The 21,786-nt window shown below is 35.7% G+C and overlaps 1 protein-coding gene across 2 annotated transcripts in view; it reads right to left on the bottom strand.

The window, feature by feature from the left end:
* Positions 1 to 482: 482 nt before the first annotated feature.
* Positions 483 to 21,786, bottom strand: part of CLVS2 (clavesin 2) — a 77,460-nt gene continuing 56,156 nt past the window's right edge. For both annotated transcript variants that reach the window (XM_024357399.3, XM_527496.8), the window contains exons 5-6: positions 17,436 to 17,656; positions 483 to 9,776 (exon numbers count right to left, since the gene is read on the bottom strand). In XM_024357399.3, the coding sequence (XP_024213167.1) occupies positions 9,689 to 9,776; positions 17,436 to 17,656 (309 nt within the window). In that variant the 3' untranslated portion in view covers positions 483 to 9,688. The remainder of the gene's footprint in view (positions 9,777 to 17,435; positions 17,657 to 21,786) is intronic.

Raw genomic sequence — 21,786 nt, 5'->3', positions numbered from 1 at the left:
CTTTTTATATGTTGTCTCCACTAGAGTGTGACTTTCAGAAGGGCAAAGACATTGTTTTGTTTATTCCCATACTCTCAGTACACAGAACATAGGTAATGTTAGTGTAAAAAATGAAATAAACTGAAATCATTATTCAACCCAGTCCACTTCTTTAAGGGGAAGACTTTATATATAACTGACACTTTCTTGTATCTCCATTCTATCTATCATTCTAGAAGTCAGGAAGTTCTTTCTAATGACTTGGAGATAATACCAATGTATCAAATATACTTGATCAAATCAACAATAAATTCAAAATATAACAACATAGCCATATATGTTTAAAGCCAGTTTTTAAAGCATTTTGTGTGTCCAAATGCTAGCACCAAATTCATATGTCTCTATATGACAAATTTCTTCATAGCTATTTGATATGATATTTTCTAAATTTACAGAAATTTAGTTAATGATGAAAAAACTGAAAGGGCATATACACACACACGCATTTCTGAATCTGAAGTTTCATTTAGTGACATTTTATTTAACAGTACTTCATTCATCCTCAGAAATCAAAAAAGACAATAGTTTCTCTTCAAAAAAAGAAATAAAATATTAATATAATGGTTTTCAGAATATAATAAACAATGATCTGCTTTGTAAAATTGTTAAATCCATTATAAAGTGGACATAATTAACATAATTTACCAAGGAACGTACCCTTAGAATTCAATCATAAAAGATTATGGAAAGAAAATTCAACCTAAGAGAACATGAACTATAGGATCTTTCATGTGCTGTGTATACTTGAGCTTGAACTCTATATCTGAAGTGACGCTAAACACATTCATATAGGTTGGCAAAAAAGGATGTCACAGAGGGAAATGGTTTCCACTGTACAGACTATCAAGGATCAAAAATTAAGAAACATAAGGAAATTCTGCCTTGTTTGTGAGCAAGAATCATTAGTATCTTCTCTAGAGAATATTTTCCGAACTGTTAACTCTGATTACCATATCCTTGTGTAACTGACAAGAAACATAATCTATATTGGTTAACAATGTCCTACATAGCACACAAAGAGGAATAAAACCCCTACCCATTACAAAGCCACTAAAAGACTGGTTAACTTCTGAAACAGTTTCAAACATCTATTCTTATTCTTCAGGTTATATTTCTTCTTCAACATCACCTGCTGATTCTTTAAATTCAGTGTCTTCTTAATATAGGTTCTGATAGAAGATTATAAAACAGGAGGCTTAAATTATTACAGTGTTGGGAAAGGCACAACAATGTAGCTGAAGAAAAGGAATAACATATGTTTGGTAAGGATTAAAAGTTAAACTGCAAAGGATACAAATCAGAAACCTATCACACCAAGAACCAATATCTAGGTCATTTAGTTACTAAAATTATGGAGAAGTCAGTCCAAATAGGAAATAAAAATTTGGGATAGTTAAGAACAATTGTGACTGTAAGGCTCTAAAAATGATAGCTGAAATTAAAAGAGAAGGGAGCAAGCTGAAAAGCCAGTTGGAATATATGTGAGCATGAGCAATTTCTATCATCTTGTGTCACAGCTATAAATTTTCAACATAAAAATTTAAAGATATGTAACATGAAACCCAATTGTTAAAATGGTTCACAGACTAAGTGACTATAATATATAGATTTCAAGATCATGGAAAGGCCTTAGAAACACCAAAATACTTCCTCATTCATTTTATAATTGTTGCAGAGAAGGTACGAACACAATGTCTTTCCTTTTTCTTCCTCTTCTTCGCCTTTCCATTAAAAGTAACTACATAGTCATATTCTCTTAAACTGACTTCCAATACTGGAATTATAGTCTTTTAACTTCCTGCATATTTTTAAAAATTGAAATTAACTATGATAATCCATAAAGAACAATTCCATATAGTTTTAATCTCAAAATGACTTTTCCCCTGAGCTATCTTGTAGTCTCTCCAAGAGTAAGCCATGTGGATAGATATAGGGTCCAGTGATCGTTGAGTAACTTCTAAAGACAAAACTGAAACACTGATGTAAAACTTAGGCTCAGGGATAGAGACCACAATTGGGGAGAAGAGGATATCATTTTTGATTCACGATTCTATCATCATGAGAGGGTAAAATTTCCCCTTTGAAGATAAATAACAAAATTTTTTAAATTAAGACAACAAGAAACTCTTTCAATTCATACTATTGACTGTTACATAACTTGCTGAAACAAATTAGGATCCTCATGAAATCATTTTGGATTTGTTAAGTTCCAGGAACTGTACAAGGCACCAGTAATGCAGTAGTAAACAGACAAAAATTCCTGCCCTTGTGGAGTTCACATTGCTATTGGGGGAAAATGCAAAGTAAATAAATAATCTGTATGGTGTATCGGGTGATAAATGCTATGGAGAGGAAATACAGCAGGAAAGGAGAATATGAAGAACCACAGGGCTGTTTCATCTAAAATTGGGAAAGAGAGTCCTCACAAAGAAGATGACATTTAAGCAAATACCTGAAGAAAATGAAGGAGTAAACCACGTGGATATCTGAAATTAGAGGCAAAGGGAACAGAAATGCGAAAGTCCTGAGGTAGAGGCATGCTTAGCAAGTTCCTGGAACAGCAAAGATGATAGTTTGGCAGCAGTAAATAAAGGAGAGATTCTTAAGAGATGATCTAAGAAAAGGCAAGAACGGGGTAGAGAACTTCAGAAGCAAGAAATTAAAGTATTTAACAACTATTTTTGCATAGTACCAGCAAAAATGCCAGCCCAATCAGAAACCATGGTATGTTGCTGTACTGGTGCTTACTGCCTTCATATCAAGACTTCTCATACACCGATATAAAGACATCGGCTTTTACTCTTTCAGAGGGTTTTGAGAACAAAATGGTCTGAGTTACATTTTAAGAGACTCACTCTTGCTAATGTGTTGAAAATTGACTCTGGAAGCAAGAAGGCTCGTTTTTAGTTTATTAAAATATTCCAGATGGAAAATGTTGAAGACTTGGTCCAATACAGTGATGAAGAAGATTGGAGAAGTGGTTAGAGTGTGGATATATTTTGAAGCCCCAACAACGTGAGCTAGCTGATGGGATGTAGTTTTGAAAGAAAAAGAGGAAGGAAAGAGAGGATGACTCCAAAATTTTTATTCCTAGAAACTGGAAGATTGGGGCCGACACATAGTGAGATGAGAAGGCTAAAGGGGAAGCAGGGTCAGAGTGAAAGTAGTTTGGTTTTGTAAATGTTAAATCCGCCATATCCATTAGCCATCCAATTAAAATTGTTAGCTATATGAATGAGGAGTAAGGGATATTACCAGTCTTCCCTATGAATACAAGACACAAAAAACAACAATTTTTCTAGCACTAAAACTTTGTTTCGTAAAACTTTTAGGTAACAATTTATAAACCAGCATGCAAATATTTCAATCATATGCAACTAAGTGAATTATGTTCATATACGTATAATATAGGATTTTTTTCTTAAGTGGCAACAATTCATTTGTGGCTTCTTATACTTTTATGATACCAATTAGAAGAAAGGGAGGAAAACAGCATATTTATTTTTATTTTTAGAGAAAGAAGTGATGCTCAGAGGTACGTGTTTTTGATGATGTTTCTGTGTGGAAACTTGCTTCACAACAGAGATTTGACCATCACTTCCCCATGGCCTCTTCACTTGTCAAGTATTTAACTGTTGATATTAGAAACCCCTGACATTTTGAAATAGCTTTCTGCTTATAATTAAAAATATTTTCTACTCAATCCTCCTGAAGAAGGAACGCACTTTTTTGTAACGAGAGTGGAGACAATATCTCTGGCTTTTTCTTTGTTTTCTGGTTCATTCCCACTGAGGATACTACTGCTGGAAATGTGGCTTCTCCTGGCCTGCCTTTAGGAGGGAGCAGCAATAACGATTCTTGATAACCTCAAGAATCCTGTGTAAAGGAAATCCTCTGAGTTTGAGCCAAAGAAATTCATGAAGTCTACTTGTAGATGGTTCTAGGTAAATGTAATTGAGTCTCTTATACCTTATTAGATGACTTTTCATCCACAGATAGGATAAATGAGGGAAACTCACAGAAGACACAAATACGTATTTATTGAGTAAGCATTCTTTCTCAAATCAGGCTGAATTTTTTTTTTTTAATTTCACATCATATTTTGACCTGGGATTACTTTTATGAGGATTTATTTAAACCAATGCTTTTCTGTAATTCAAATTTCTAAATTTAATCTCTTGCCTAATCCAGTCATTCTATTGCAAATGTGAAAACCCTAGTTATTTTATTTACTGATCATTCCTTTGCTATATGTAATTAAAACATTAGTTTACTTCTTTCAAACTTTCATTTGAAAGTTTGACTAGAAGTTACAGAATATTGAATACATCATTTTGATGAAACAAATTACTATATATTTTCCTCTTTGATCCCCACACATACAAATATCACAAACCTGAGGAATCTTAAATAGCTAAGCACAATTTCTCTCAAAATAAAAATAGTGCTAATTTTTAGACGATTTTTTAAAGAAATCTCCATTTTATAGATGCAGCAGATCCAGGACTACCAAATTTAACATTAACAATGTGCAAAATAAATGTATACATTTGAAATATAAAATATACAAAATAAAAGCATACATTTCTTTTAAACAGAAATGTATACTTGTCCAAAAATTGTATTATAGTGTTTTGGAATTTATAACTCCTTCAAAAGGCCAAATAGTAAATACCATGTAGTACTAAATAAGTAGTATGTAGTAGTAAAAATTAATAACATTTGAGTAAAATAGCAAATAATATACTCAGTATTCTTCAAGGACTTGTATGATTTCCTGTCAGACATCTTTTATTTTTCCTGGATAGCTTTGAAAACAAAAACTATTTGGTTTTCTGAGTTTTATTTATTGTTTAAGCAAATATAAAATCTGAAAAATTGAAAAATTGGATTAGAAACAAGACAGTGCTTTGTATCTCTGTTAAAAGTAAATGAATTAAAATTCATTGCAATTTTTTAAAGTAGTTGAGGATTGGGTGACCCTTAAAACTGTGGTTAAAATTTATTTTCACCTAAGTCCATCTCGTTCACCAGGTAAAATAAGTCTTACAGAATAAATGCACCTATATCAAGGACAGACATATTTGCACTGAGACTTAAGTCAAATAATGACAAAACTCTTCTAAATTTTAACAATTTCCACTATTTACCATGAGTGCATTGATTATATTTAACTTCTATAATTAAGTGATTTCTACATTTTTTTATTTCAATAGCATCATTTGTACACCTGCTTCCTTGAAAAAAAGGCTAATTTGAGTGTTTCAATCCACAAAGTTGTTATTTTATATTTTTTCCTATGGTACCGGGGAATTCATTCCCATAGTTAGTACATAACAGAATCCACAGCACTATTTTCATGTCCGATGTTAACCTCCAAATATTTATAAAATAAAATCTTTAATTCTTAAAAAAGATTATATTCTCTAAGCCATTGAGATCATAATATAATAATGTTACAAAGCCAAGCTTCTTTTGTATTTTTACTTATTTGCCCTTTTTCATGTAGTAAATAATGTCAAATAGTTCCAGTAGCATATGGGAAGCTATTTTTTCAACTAAAACCAAAGACCAAAAACAAGAAAACAAATCCTTTCCATTACTGAAGATAATTACACACCTTGCATATTTAACCAATCTTCTTTTGTTCCAATATATTGGTTTATAATCTGCCTCTTCTTATATGATCAGTGACCTCACAAATTTCAAATGCATTACTATGTTTCAGGCTATGTATTTATATAGCAGATCTAAAATGGAATATATGCCTATGAGCTTATTGTTGTAAAAAATGTACATATACCATATCTGAAAGTTCAAATGTCATGCTAGAGCTCTGCTCATTTTATTTTGTGTGTTGAAAATTTTTTGAAGTGTCTTCATGGCTGATGGCAACTTTTCATGTAATCATTAATAAATATACACAAAAAAAGAAGCTGAGATATTATTCACCAACCACACAAGGCAGACCTTTAAATAAAACAACAGAAGAGTGTACAGCCTCTCAGCAAGCTTTCTTAATGTAACTTCTTTAAAGGACCACAGACATGTCCATAAACCTTTACATTGTAGAAGCAAATGATCCCTGTCCCTGAAGACATACTCCATGGCTCTGAAGGTTTCTTTATGTGAAGAGTCATAAACATATTCCCCAATGTCTAGAACAACTCTCCAATTTCTTGATGCAATAGAGGGACTTCTGTTCCCTCAGGAATATTACAGACGCTTCACATGTTTAACAATATGACCTAGTTAACAGTATTAAAAAAGCTAAGTATTAATGTATGAATTTTTGGCTTTCCTGCTTATGAATGTATGAATTTTTGGTACTATAAAGTAAATAAGTATTCTATATGAAAAAACTTAGGAAATATCTCTGTCTACACTTATGCAAACCATTACTGAAATGAAAGAATTCATGCATGCCCACTTCAAAAACTTGCTTGCAAAACTCTGTTTAATACTTGTATATCGTTTTAGCCTAGTGCCACGTTTATCATTAACATGTACTAAAGTTACTGTATTTAACTTACACAACAGAGACTTAATACTGTATGAGTATGCTCAAATAAAGGCCTTAAATATCCTTCTTCAAATGATATCTATATTTCACCTATATAATATAGATTTACGTATTTACTTTTTGGAAGAGAGTACAAATAAAATCCATATGCCAGTATCGTTGCTTTATTCCATTTTCAAAGAGGCACTTCTTCATATTTCTTAGAGTATATTTTCATGATAATCTCTTCCTTCTTAAATAGTAGTCAAAAATGCAGGCAAACATCACTGACAACATAAGAGAAGTTATTTATTTTTAAACCAGCTTTGGAATCACCTGCCCCTGAAATAACTGGAAGAAAGAAAAAATATCAGAAATAGAAGATGGAACAGGCAGGGTGAATGAAGTCAATGGACTACTGGACCATTCCAAGTCAAATGCGATAATTCTTTGAAGCCCACAAATTTCAAGTGACAAGACAACTAAAATAGCTCTCGAAGTACAGAGGAAAATTCATTAGGGCAAACAGTCTAGTGTGTTAGTGTGTGTGTAAGAGTGTGTGTGTGTGTGTATGAGAGAGAGAGAGAGAGAGTGGAGGTATACTATTGCAATTAAAATACAAGAGTATAGGAGTGCTTATAGGCATACAACTATAGTGTATAGGTTATACATAGACATAGGATGTGACACAGAATATCATGAAGGGAAAAATTCCTAAACAGTGCTAGATAGCTGGTGCTGAGGGGTAAATTTATAAAGTTGAATGAATATCCCTTGACTAAGGTTCACTAACATTACTAGAAAATGAGTTTATTCACAGAATGAACTAGATATGGTAATTTCAAAAGGCATCATCATTGTAATTTGTTCATTCATTTTAAAATATTTTACACAATCTAGCCAACTCTCAATTGCTCATCTAAAGATGAGCAGTAATGCAATGCAAACTTTCCAAATGTGGGTCTGGGAGACAGTGTGAATGATACTTATAATTAGATAGGCATACATATAAAATATGCCTTTCTAGTTATTTTTATATATGACACTAACTTTACGATAGGGGAAAGAAGCTGCCAATGCTGGTTGACATCTGAAACTGGCAGAATTCTGAAAACTGGCAATAAATGGTACACATCAAGAGAAACTCATGAGAATGAAAAGTTGACTGCCCTCTGCACTTACACTGTTTCTATTTTATTCCAATGGATTATACTGCCTAAGGTTTATATAGTCTAAAAAGCCCATGGCTACAAAATGTATGTCAGGTAGGCAAGAATGTAAGAATATCAATGGTTAGAATTGTTATAAAGATAAGAACTGCTGAGACATGTTGTCCCCAGTGCATTCCAATCTCTGTAAAAGTCACAAGGAGAGCAGAGTGCCTGACAGTCATTATTCTTCTGCACTTGACTGGAGGTTGGCATTATTAAGGTATCTTTCATTTGTGTTAATTAACGTATTTTTACACACATGAGGCAGTCCATTGATACACTGTACATTGGTGTATTCAGCTTGCTTTTACAATTTTTGGCTGCAGAATTATAACAAATTTTGGTGAAGGCTGACATATGCCTTTATTTTTGTTGGTTTCCAAGAGTTTCTGAGATATTTTTCTTCCAAAAGAATACTTTAATGGTAAACTCTCAATCTCAAAATTTATTATGGGTGATAAAAATCATTTTTTCACATTGAAATTTAAAATTAAAAAACTAAGATTTGCTGTAATTGTATAAATTTTATGAAATAAAATGTTAAATATGCAAATTTCTAAATCCACGTATAAATGATTACATGTTGTCATAGATGCCTTCCAATAATTTCATTATATCTCCTGAATATAATGTGTTTTTTCAGTCTTTTCTGAAAGAAATTGTGGATAAATAGGATCACGAAGATAATTAACTTAAATTTGAAAATAAAATTGGCTTTCTGTCACCTGATGCTACCTACACTATGTTGAGACCTATTGCTTCTTTGAAGGAAAAATATAGTTCAAATAAGATGGCACATATGTAAGATTGCATTATAAATTAACTTGGAATTCCTTTAAATAGGTACACTGAAAGTCAGTTTCACTATTTCTCATTTTCATTAACTTCAGTGGAAGTAGTTTTCCAGAGTTATCTCATGTAATTATCCATAAGATCATTGAATATCTATGATTTATTTTATAAGCCTGTCACATTAAGGATTTATTAGAGCTCAGTAAAAATATATATGTGTGAATATATATATATACTTTTTAACCAGTGCACAACAATTAGAAATTAGCCCCTCATCTGTAAGTGGAAAATTTTATGTTCAAAATTAGCTGTCAAAACACTGTTCACGTGAGTTCTCATTCTCTTAGTCAAAGAGTTTTGGAGGGGAAATGTACTTAGAGTACATTAGGAAGAAATATAATGGGGTCTTGAATAAAGGGCACATTGTGAAGACAGCAATTTAAAAAGAATCCACTCTTTTTTACATTTCTACATCTTAATTGAGGAAACACATCTTTTCACAAGATTCCAAGAATTAAACAACATAGAAGAGTTCAAGTGTTCAGTTTACCAGCTCATCTGCCATTCCTTGCCTCCAAAATGCAAGGCCAATGATAGTTACTAAGACACATTTCTCTGAAATGAAAATCACTAGACAGGAAATACATTAATCATAAAATTTCCTGGAATCACTTAGTTGTGTGTGCCCGTTAAGAGTATGTTTGAATACTGACAGAGTTTCAGAGAAAAACAATGAAACAATCACTATGAGAGCTGAAATATGGCTTCATAGGAAAGAGGGCTACATTTAATTAGCTTTGACTGTGTCTTTTCTGCTTTTTGTTATAGTTCATATCACTGGCATGGACTTTTGAGCCAACCTTTTTCCAAACTGAGTTACTACTGAAATTTACAAACTTGACATGAAGATTACATTATATTTACAAAGAACTTGGCACTTACAGAATAAATTATTGACATTTTAAAAATCCAGCCCAGGGCCCCCATGGTTCAGGCCAAGGAAAGCCTGATGCCTTGTTATATATTATGCTACATTAACATGAATAAGTCGGTTTCCAGCTGGTAATTCCTCTACAGTGTTGTCTCTGTTGCTGAAAACCAATACTTTCCATTTCTAATCCATGAAGAGGATGTAGAGAAGTTATTAGTCCAGAGAAAGCAATGGTTGCATGTTTTCTTCCTCATTTTTATCCATGCGTTTTAGTACTGTAGGATCCACTACTGATTGAGATCTGGAAAGGATAAAGCCAACGTCAATGAGTTATTACCAGGTAATTGTGCAGATGACATTCTCTCCCCTTTTTGTCATTACTTCTCCCAGGAATGTGAATTCCTTTCCTCTATATCAAGAAATTTATGAATTGTGGATGTTGCACATTTAGAGAAAAACCACTGCTGATGATGTTTTGCACTGGAGTGAGGAAAAAATCCCCTCTGGCCTCTAAATAGAATAGTGAGCCGCCAATGATTCTAAATAGACAATACCAGGCTTAAGAGCTCTTCACAGTTAGGGAAGATTCTTTTCTTTGAGATATCACAAATTTCTAGTGTAGGATAGATGTTTTCCAATAAAACATCTCCAAATGGAAAAAAAATTACAGTGAAATGATTATTATGATAAACTAAATAGAAATAACAGGAGGCTTAATTCCAGTCTTTAAAAAACATATGAAAAAAATGCAACAAGAATGCACCTTTTTTTTGACCGTCATTTTTTAACTTTAATGATTGTATCAACAAAAAGATCAAAATTTGTATGTTTCTGTTAAATGTCCTAGTAGAATATCCAAATAAAATCAACCTTCATCTTGAGAATTTCATGGAACAGTTATAGATTTTTAAAAAGTAAAACCCCCTCTTGTTTAGGCAGCAACAGTTTATGATTAGGAAAGCACATAATTTGAAAACCCAATTTGAAAACCCACTTATACATGCCTTTGATAGCAGGTGGGGCTTCTGTCTCAATTTGTCATTAGGAAACAATATGAGAGTGGGAAAGAGGAAAATCAATGAAACATGCTCTGTCATGGCAGGAAGCTGCCATCTTAATAGCTGTAGCATTTAGTAAGCAGCTGCCCTTTTAGAATTCTCCTTGGTAATGAATTCTTCCCCTGCTGTTGCATTCCAGCCAATTGGCTTTTGCTGTGGCAATATGCCTCTTAGCAGACCTCATTAACTTCTGAAAAGACTATAAGCTAAAACACAACTGCACATGCAAATGAAAAAGAACAGCAACGGAACTAATTATCAAAGAAAAAATAATTACAGGATTAACTGATAAACTGATTAAATTTAAATAAACTTAAATTATTTCCTAAAGAGGGAATGAAAATGAAGGTGAAAGCATTAAAAAATTGAGAGATTTTGTTTCCTAAGTGTCATTTACACTATTTTATCTCAATATTAAATAGGCATTAGATGCCTATCATGGAAAAAAAAGACTTGCTAAAGTTGTGTGTGTGAGCATAAGACAGAATAGATGAGGATATAAGATAATAATAGGATAAGATACGAATATAAGAATAGGATGAGGAAAAGGACAATAAGGAGAAAGAGTAGAGAGAATAGAGATTTTGTGTCACTTTTAAATGCAATAATACATAATCATCTTTATTTAAAGTACATGAATAAAATACTTTTTAACAAAGGAGACAATTGCACAAAAGACTAAGTAATTAGACTTCTAGCTTTGTTTTTAGGTAAGACCCAACCAAGCAAATTGGCTCTCAGATGAATTCATGTTCAAAGAGAAAGAGGCTCATTTAATGTCCTGTGCTAAAGTATTAACCTGACAACTGATATGCACTAGACTGCAAGTTCCATAAGCAGGGACTTTATCAGTTTCTTTCCTTATTGTGAATACAACGTGCATCATAGGGCTTGGAAAAGAGTAAGTTCTTCATGTCTTGACTTCTAGCCAGTAAATAATTTCCAAATTGAAAGAACTTCAGTATTAAGCACTCAAAATGAAGAGTAATGAGGATAATAGAGAAAGCAATTCTGTTTTCTTTATAGAAAATAAATTTTAAATTTTTCATAAAATTAAATATATTATATAAATATTGAGGTATATCCTAATAATATTCCATAAGTACATACCAAAGCTCTCCAGACTGCACAAGGCACAATAGTTAAGCATTTGCCATAATATTCTATTACACGTTATACAGACATGCTCACATATACACATTCTAAGTCTGTGTGTTTCATGACTGTTTTTGAAAACAATATTAGAGAATATGACATTTTTAACAAAATATTTTAAATTACAGTGTATTATTCAAGCTGGGATTAAGTTTCTAGTTTGCTTTTAGCATGCACTACAGATATGAGGATTGTTGGATGATGAATGCTGATTCCATATGTGAAACAATGCCTCAATCACAGAACAAAAGTGAGTCAGAAACAATTTGTGATTAATTCTTTTTCTTTTTGGTATTTAGTTGTCCCAAGTGTATAGTTATTTTAGTCCAATTTTTTTTTACTCTCTTTTATGACAGAACAGGATTATTTGTGCAGGATCAGAAGTATTAATGAATTGATTTATTCTAGCCACAGCAGAGGGAGCTATCATTAACTCATACATCTCAGAGGTTTCTGGGTTTTTTTTTTTCTTTGTTTTGGTTTTGTTTTGTTTGAGGCAAAGACTCACTGTGTCACCCAGGCTGGAGTGCAGTGGCGCCATCTCGGCTCACCGCAACCTCCGCCTCCCGGGTTCAGCTGATGCTCCCACCTCCACCAAGTAGCCAGGATTACAAGCGTGCACCACCATGCCTGGCTAATTTTTGTATGTTTAGTAGAAATGAGGTTTCACCATGTTTACCAGGCTGGTCTCAAACTCCTGACCTCAAGTGATCCACCCGCTTTGGCCTCCCAAAGTGCTGGGATTACAGGCATGGGCCACTGTGCCCAGCCCATCTCAGGGGTTTCTATGCAGCTTCTATTGTTTTCACAATGAATAACTTTTCTTTCTTTCTTGAAAACTAGTAATTTAGATTTAGATATCCAATACTCATTTCTCATGCATCTACAATACATAGTGTTTAAGAAACTAGATTTCGGACAGAAGTAGATCATAACTCCAGTTGCTAATAACAGCAGTTTACTAGCTGTGTGATCATGGGAAGACTAAACTTCCTAAGATTTTGTTCTTTACTGTTTAAGATGGGAAAAATAACACCCACATCATAAAGTTATAATGAGTATCAGATGCAACAATGCATCCATAAACCCCGGCACAAATTCTGGCATGTGGTTAAGGAAATGGCTCATGGAATACTATTGCCTATGTACAGATATTAGCATTGCTACTTTGTAGTTATGCAACATGTGGAAGTCACTTACCTTTCCTGTTTCTCAGTCTCTCTATCAATAAAATGGGGATACTACTACTTTATTACTTGCTTCAAGAAGCAAATGAATCAACATACATAGAGCATTGGAACAGGGTTTGGCACAAAGCAATAATAAATGCTTAACCTTATTCAATAATAACATATTCAATATTCAATAATCAGAAGTGCGTATCATGAAATAGGTATGGTTACTCACTACCGTTATGTGCCAGGCACTATCATAGGCATTGGTGGCATAAGGTAAAAGACACTCTCCAGTTCTAAAATACTTAGTCTAGTGAACTTTGTATATTTACACATGACTATGCTTCTCCTCCAGAAATTAATACAAAAAGACAAGTCATCTTTTTGCATGTCTAGCTACATTTACCCAAAAGAAGAATTATCCACAACTCTTTAGTGATGGAATTATTTTCTCCCTCTTAATCTAAAGATATCATAAAACTACAAAAAGAAAAGGGCCAAGGGGAATCAGTGTGGAACATAGGAGCAATCTTCTCTTGTCCTGGATGGCGAACTGCCATTCCCTGACATAGAGAACATGAGAATCAAGTGCAACACCTTTCTTAATCTCATTTTTCAGGAGTTTTCCATAGAATCATAAATGTTTCATATGATACCAAACATACACCAAACAATGCCTAAAACTCTAATCAGCCCATGACACCAGCAGGAAACTCAGGATTGGGGCCACTAATGGGCTATAAGCAAAGTGTGTAGGGGAGAAAATGGTCTATTTAATTGGAGAAAAGAATCAGGATACAAAAGGTGGATAGACTAGGCTATATCTAACAAGATGGGCCTTAATCAATTAAAATAATGTGATTGGAGGACAAACCTAAACAATAGGAGGATACGGATTGGTAAGTAAAGAGACTTTCCAGTTTTAGGAACCCCCATACCAGTCAGTTTTGGCTGCTTGAACAATAGCAACAGTGACAACAACAGCAACCCAAAGAAGCCAGTGAGGTCTATCCTGCAAAGCGAGAACTCTGCAACTTAAATGCAAGTGCCAATACCAGGTTAGATGTTCCCTATTCAGTTATGAATACTGCACTTAAAGGGGGCCACTGATGGGCAGCAGAGCACTCCTCCATGCATTCAACTGGTATTTCCTGAGCACCCTCTGTTTTTCCAGGACCTTCTCCAGGCACTGGGGATTCAGAGAATAGGGTAAACATAGACAATATGGTCTCCTTGAAGCTTACTTTGGGGTGGGGTGCAGATAGAAAATTAAACAAAATCAGCAATTTCAAAGGCTAAAAGTGTTATGAAGAGAATAAAATAAAGAAGGGTGATGGACAGGGAGTGACCAGAATGAAGAGCAAACAGAACTGACTAAGACCAGGTGGGTGACAAAGATCAAAAGACTCTTTTGAGGAGCTGACCTTTGATTGGGACCACCCATTTGAAGATGAAGGAAAAGAACATTCCAGGTGGCGGTGACAAGGGCAAAAAGAGAAGACTAGTGTGTCTGAAAAGCAGTGGAAGAGGAAGAAGACAGGATACACCTGGAGGAGAGAGGGAGGCAGGGTCAGATCAGGTAGCATCTGGTAAGCCATGATTAGGAGGTGATTCTATTCATTGTATAAATAGCAGTCATTAAAAATATAAAGCCAAGGCCTGCCTGGTGGCTCACACCTGTAATCCCAGTGCTTTGAGAGGCTGAGGCAGGTGGATCGCTTGAGGCCAGGAGTTTGAGACCAGTCTGGGCAACATAGTGAGACCTGGTCTCTACAAAAAAATAAAAATAAAAATTAACTAGGCATGGTGACAGGCACTTGTAGTCCCAGTTACTTGCGGAGCTGAGGTGGTAGCATTGCTTGAGCCCAGGGAGTTGGAGGCTGCAGTGAGCCATGATCACGCCACTGCGCTCCAGCCTGGGCAACACAAAGAGAACCTGCCTCAAAAAAATAAAAATAAAAATAAAAATAAAGCCAAGATGTGACATGGTCTGATTCATATTTTAAAAAGATTTTTGGATTGCCATGTGGATAATAAATTGGGAGTAGGGGAGCAGGTAAGGCTGGAATCAACAAGAACAGTTAAATAATTTTTAGGGGGTGGGTGCAGCTGAGCAGAGTGCAGGTGATATGTAGAAGATACAGAGAAAAATGTGCTCACGTGATGGGCCACATGAGGAATCATGCCTCAGGCAGAATGGCTGAAGAAAAAGGGCCTCATTAGCTGACAAAGAAGAACACTAGTGGACACCGATGACAGCTGCCTCCAAATCCTTATGTAGTTCAGTTCTGAGAAAGGGCCTCTGTGCCACGAAGGGTAGGCAGGCTTTATGTCAGTGGTGCGAAGGACTCCACATCTCATGCAATGGAGCCCTGCTCCACTATATATAGACTACCTAACGTTGAGGGTGCAGTATCTGTTTAACACGGTTGTTGTGAGGATTTATAAATTAATGTAAAAAAAAGACACCTACTTCATGAAAAGTACCTAGTAAATGATAGATTATAACAACTGTTATCATTAGGATTATTTTATTAGAAGAAAACTATTTTAGGGGGAGTTGCTTTTAACCACTTTTGTTTTTAAAAACTTTCAAATAATTTGATGAAATATATGACTTCTCCCCAGAAAATAAATGCATGACATATACATATAGTACATTCATACTTGCACACACAAAATTTTGCATACAACTTTTAGCACTTAACAGAATCCTTTGAGAGCCCATCCATGAACCCCTTAGGAGAGCAGAGATCTTGAGAAGTTCTGTTCTAAAAGAAGGGAGTTAAGAAGCCTAAAGTTGGTTTAAATATAAGCTTGCTAACTAGTGGAAAATTAGAGCAGGGAAAATTTCTTGCCTTTCCGTTCTCTCCAAGGAGTTGTGCAGCAGCCTGGGGAGATGAAATCAATGCACACACATACTAACAACAATCACAACAGAGGTAGCAGCATAAAAGAGACCATCCTGGCCAGGCGCAGTGGCTCGCGCCTGTAATCCCAGTATTTTGGAGGCCAAGGCAGGTGGATCATGAGGTCAGGAGTTTGACACTAGCCTGGACAAGACGGTGAAACCCTGTCCCACTAAAAGTACAAAAATTAGCTGGGTGCAGTGTTGGGAGCCTGTAATCCCAGCTACTCCGGAGGCTGAGGCAGGAGAATCCCTTGAACTAGGGAGGTGGAGGTTGCAGTGAATCATGATTGCGCCATTGCACTCTAGCCTGGGAGACAGAACTAGACTCATCTCAAAAAAAAAAAAAAAAAAAAAAGAAGAGCATCCTTAAAGAACAGGCACATTACTCCATGAGTCAGAGCTATGGGCAAAGGGCCTTAAGGCTTTCATCAGAGAAGGATGCCAGACATTGTTATGACCCGTTCATTGTCCTTGTATCCTCTCTGAGCTAGGTGAGGGGAGACTTGCAGGGGCTACGGTGCCCATATTTCTGTGAATGTGAAATGAACCGGAGAAGTAATATTTGTTACTGTTATCCAAATGGACCCTGAGCTGTGGTTGCCTGGGAAGTCTGAGAATTACACATCTACTTGTTTGTGACAGAATGCAAACTCAGAGCCAGGTATGCATTTGTGCAATGTCTGACAACTCCCCAGACTATTGATTGAAAGATAAAAGGCATAAAAGTGCTCTGAGAGTCAAAGCAGGTATTTGGACTCTGACTCAACAATCAACTCTATAAAGATTAAAACTGAAGTGAAATACAATGTTTTGTACCAGTAATGTTTAGACCTTTAGACAAAGACTTGGCAGAGATATTGAAATAGGACCAGAAACTTTGAACACAGTGTTTGAACTGGTGTGTGTGGTTGCTTTCTTCAAAAGAAATCTTACACAGAAATCCAATAAATTGCTTATAGGAGAGTTGCTCCCACAACAGTGGAAATGGGCACTCTCTCTATTCCACCTACTTGGCCTAAGGCACCCCTCAAAACCTTTGGTTTCTCAGGATACAATTTGAAAACCACCAGATTTGGTGACTTCCAAGGGCCCTGCTAGACTGTCTGTGAATTTGGAACAACACTAAGTTGAGGTTACCTCAAATTACTTTATCTTTTCCTTAATTGACAGATAATTGCATATAGTTATGGAATACAATATGATGGAAAAATACTGCATGATTTCACTTATATGTGGAATCTAAAAAAGTCGAACTCATAGAAATAGATAGTAGAATGGTGGTTACCAAGCACTGGGATGAGGCAGGACGGTTTGGGGGGGTGGATGGGGAGATATTCATCAAAAAGTACAAAGTTTCAATTAGACAGGAAGAATAAGTTTGGGAGATCTATCATACATCAGGGTTACTACAGTTTTCAAATATATGATAATAATGTATTGTATATTTGAAAACTGCTAAGAGAATAAATTTTAAATGTTCTCACTATAAGAAAATGACTTTATCTTTGACTCAAAACTCTTAGACATACAATCATAGGGCATAAAGAGTTTTAAAATCCCACCAGAAAAATGTATACAGAAAAACAGAAAGCTTTGAGTTTGACTCAGGATGCCTCTCCCTGCCCTGGCCCAGCCCACTCCCCAGTCTACCTCCAGCATACCTCTTCATGGACTTTGGGGAGAGTTCCTTCTCTACTTCCTTCACAGGCATGCTGTAGGAGTCTACATTGTACTCGCTGTCATCGTCATATTCATGGTCTAGCAGTGTTCTTGCCCATGTCCCCATGTCATAAGGAGGCAGCATTCCTCCAAACTCAGAGGGCAGGATCTCAGGATGAATTAGTTGGTGTAGACTGTTCAGGTTGTTACCATGCAAAAATATCTATAAATGCAAGAAGACGGGAGGAAGGGAAAGACACAGAGGAAACTAAATACCATCTAAATCCTACAGGGGGGATGTGAGGATAGCAATAGCAAATATGAGTTTCCCATGTCTGTTAAAGTACTTTAGCCAGTCATCTACTCTGTAAAACAGGCAGAGCTGGTACTGTTATCCTAATATTTCATACCAAAATCCTGAGGCTCAGACACTTTAAGTAATTTCTGGAAGGTCAGAGAATTATTGGGTAAAAGAGCTGCAACCACAAATTTGGTTTCCTGCTTCATAGGCAGGGACATGGGCAGAATAATATGTACATGCTGATCTGTACATCATCCTGGTGTTAGTTGTGCAAACTTGATGATGTGTATAATGAATGCTGTGAAAACAGACCCTTCTCATAAGGGACTCATCAATTACAGAGCCTATGCAAGTTATTACACCAAAAAGCTGTCACTTGCAAGGCTTTCTCTTTATCATCAATAAAAATAAGAATATTGTAACCACTAAATTACTGTTTTATAATGCAAAGTGGGTGATGTAAATAACCAAAGTAGATTAGCATCATCATAATGAAAGGCTGAGTGAAGTTCATGTCCCAAAGGACATTATGTTCTGTAATGTTGCCAGTATCTTCTCTACTAAAGATTTCCATACTGACTGTCCAAATAGAAAAAGAAACAATGAATTAAAAATGTAAAGCTGTATGCATACCTTAATCATTTTGTCTATGATTATAGACAAAATGCTCTCCTCATTTTTCCTAAATGGAATCCAGTCTGGCTTTGTCTCTTACCACTGAATGAAAACAACTTTTGTCAAGGTCCTTCTCATTGCTAAATTCAGTATCCAATTCCCAGTCCTTATATATCTTTAACCCTCAGTAGCAATGGGTATAATAGATGACTCTGTTTATTGAAACATTTTCTTCATGCATTTCTGATTTTCTTCTACCATCCTAAATAGTGCTTTAAAAAAAAAAAAACTTGAGGCATATTCAAGCCACATACTCAAGATTTGTTTTTCCATAAACTGCTACCTTTGCTCTTCTTTCATTTCAGTTTCAAAACTACAGGTTGGCCTTCTCTGCTACAACACTGTTGTCTCATCTACATTTATATAATATTTATTTCAAAATTATAGTTTATAAGTCACAAAAATAATTTCATTCTTGAGTTCAAGAAGAATAAGCTAACACATTCATATTTGCTTTCTGTACCTTCAGAATCCACTGAAGTAAATACATTGGAAAACAAAGAAAGATTACTCTACAATATCAAATAAAATTAGAAGATGGTAGTTGCCACTTAATAAGCATTTTCAACAAATTATAGAAGAGTAAAAGCAGATAACAGCAGGTCACTGGCCAAAATAGGCAGAGCAAACAGCTGCCTGGAGTACATGACAGGAGGCCCACAGGAGGTGGAAGAGGCCATCTGCCCCAAAGTACACCAGGTTAACTGCAAACTTTACACCTTCCCTCTCCTGTCTGAGGGCACAACAGCCAGTATTTATATCCAGGAAAACACATGTGCACCCCTGTGTTCTTCTTATAAGAAGAAATGAAAATAATTTTCCTGTGAAAGTTAAGTTATGGCACGTGCAACCCTTATTTTATTAGATATATAACTTTTATTTTATCAAATGGGATCATTCACATAAGAAATCTTCTTCAACTCATGCAAGAGTCATGGTAATAAATCCTTGGAGCAGTCAGTGTAATCCTAGCACACTACTTCCTCTCTCTTCTCTAACACTCTGTTGCCTCCTTCCGCAGCATCATTTTCCGCTTTGGCCTTGCTTCCACTTTCACTAAGAAAATAGGACAACCAGATGACATCAACCCACCCACCAGCATCTGTGTCTATGTATTTTGCCTTCACTGCTAGTACAATGAACAGATAAACCCTACAAAGGGCAACCTCTCCACCTGCGCACTAGAATTCATCCTCTCTCCCCTACTCGGTTGTATTTCTTAGCAGTTCTCTCCTGTCTCTCACACATCCTCAGATTTCCTCTCTCTGCTGGATCTTTCCCATCAGAGAAAGAACATCCTGACTCCACTCCCCCAACACAGACACATAAAACCTCTCTCGGCCCTACTTCCATCTCCAGTTGCTTTCCTATTTCTCTCCTTCTCTTTATAGCAAAATTCACCCAAGGAATTGTCTATATTCATAGTCCAAATACTCTCCTCATTTTTCCTAAATGGAATCCAGTCTGGCTTTGTCTCTTACCACTGAATGAAAACAACTTTTGTCAAGGTCCTTCTCATTGCTAAATTCAGTATCCAATTCCCAGTCCTTACATATCTTTAACCCTCAGTAGCAATGGGTATAATAGATGACTCTGTTTATTGAAACATTTTCTTCATGCATTTCTGATTTTCTTCTACCATCCTAAATACTTCTTGGCAGTCTCTTTTGCTGATTGCCCTAATATCTTTGTTTGTTTGTTTGTTTGTTTGTTTGTTTTTAGACAGAGTCTTACTCTGTCACCCAGGCTGGAGTATAGTGCTGCAATCTCAGCTCACTGCAACCTCCGCCTCCTGGGTTCAAGCGATTCTCCTGCCTCAGCCTCTCGAGTAGCTGGGACTACAGGCACGTCATCATGCCCCGTTAATTTTTTTGTATTTTAGTAGAGACGGGGTTTCACCATGTTAGCCAGGATGGTCTTCATCTCCTGACCTCTTGATCCACTCGCCTTGGCCTCCCAAAGTGCTGGGATTACAGGCGTGAGCCACTGCGCCCGGCCTGATTTTCCTAATATTTTAACTGGAGAACTACTGGTCTCATCTTTGGATTTTTTCTCTTCTTTAACTATATTTTCTCATTGGTGATTTCATTAAGTTCATTTTATTCAGTCAGTGGCTTTAAAATAATATCCCTGCACTAGAAATGTATGTCTTGAATCCAGGCCCCTTTTTCAAACTCCATAACTGTATTTCCACTCTCCACTTAAAATATCCACTTACATATTCAATGGCTGCTGCAAATTTAACGTGTTCAAAATTGGACTCATAATCTTCCCCCACCTCAAATATGCTCCTCCCTATCTCCAACATCAGTTAATGGTGTCACTATTCTTCCACTTTCTCAGACCAAAACTTTCAACTCAGCCTTTTACTCCCCTCATCATCTCAGTTGTCAGTAAATCTTTTTGGTGCTATCCTCAAAATGTATCCCAAATCCAATCATTCTGATTAGCTCTACCCCTACACCCATAACACAGCTACTATCCTTTCAGGTGTGCTCTTGCATGAGCCTCCTAACTGTCCTCTCTATATCCACTCTTCCACCTACACTCTATTCTCAACAGGGCAGCCAGAATGACCATGTCAAAATATAAGTCAGGTCATATCTTTCTCCTCACAATTCCCCATTGACTTCTTTCTCTTAGCATGAAACTATAAGGTCCTATAAGAATTACTTCTTTGAACCCATCTCATTCTATGCACTTGCCTCAGAACATTTATAACGGATATTTCCTCTGTCTGGAGATTTCTACTCCCAAATGTCCTCATGGCTTGTTGACCTACATCCTGCACATCTCTTCTTAAAAGGCCCCTTGTCAGGAAAGCCTTCCTTGGTAAACCTATTTAATACTGTAAACCTGCCCAACCTGGGAAGCCTATCCACTTTCTATGTATCATGTTTCTTGACAGCACCTCCCAACTTCTAATATATCATATAATTTCCTTACTTAAATCATGCATATATTGTCTTGGCAATTCATTAAGTATAATGCTTTTATTTCTCCAAAGCCAAGATTTGTTGAAAAAATATATATTATATGATGATGCTCTTTTAGAACTCTTACATGTTAATTGCATCTCTGGACCAGGCAGTAAAGATGCATTGCAATTGCCCAATTGTTAAGTTTCTACTTTTGGATTTTTCTTTGTTTTCACTAGTTCTGTGTAATAACATCATTTATTAACATTTTACTATTTTTCTCTCCTTATATTTTTTTCCTTCCTCCATTTCATGCAAGAAGTTTGGTCCTTGTTGTTTCCTGTGCCTCTGAATACCTTACAATTCTGAGAATTAGCCTGAATAATACTTCCATTTTTTATTTTACTTTTCTACACTGTGCCATTAAAGAGATTATGCTAGGTGATCTGGAGTGAAAAA

This window comes from Pan troglodytes, chromosome 5 (genome assembly GCF_028858775.2).
Source record: "Pan troglodytes isolate AG18354 chromosome 5, NHGRI_mPanTro3-v2.0_pri, whole genome shotgun sequence".
NCBI lineage: Eukaryota > Metazoa > Chordata > Mammalia > Primates > Hominidae > Pan > Pan troglodytes.
Note: the sequence above shows the minus strand (reverse complement) of the source record. Positions and strands in the feature narration are given on the sequence as shown.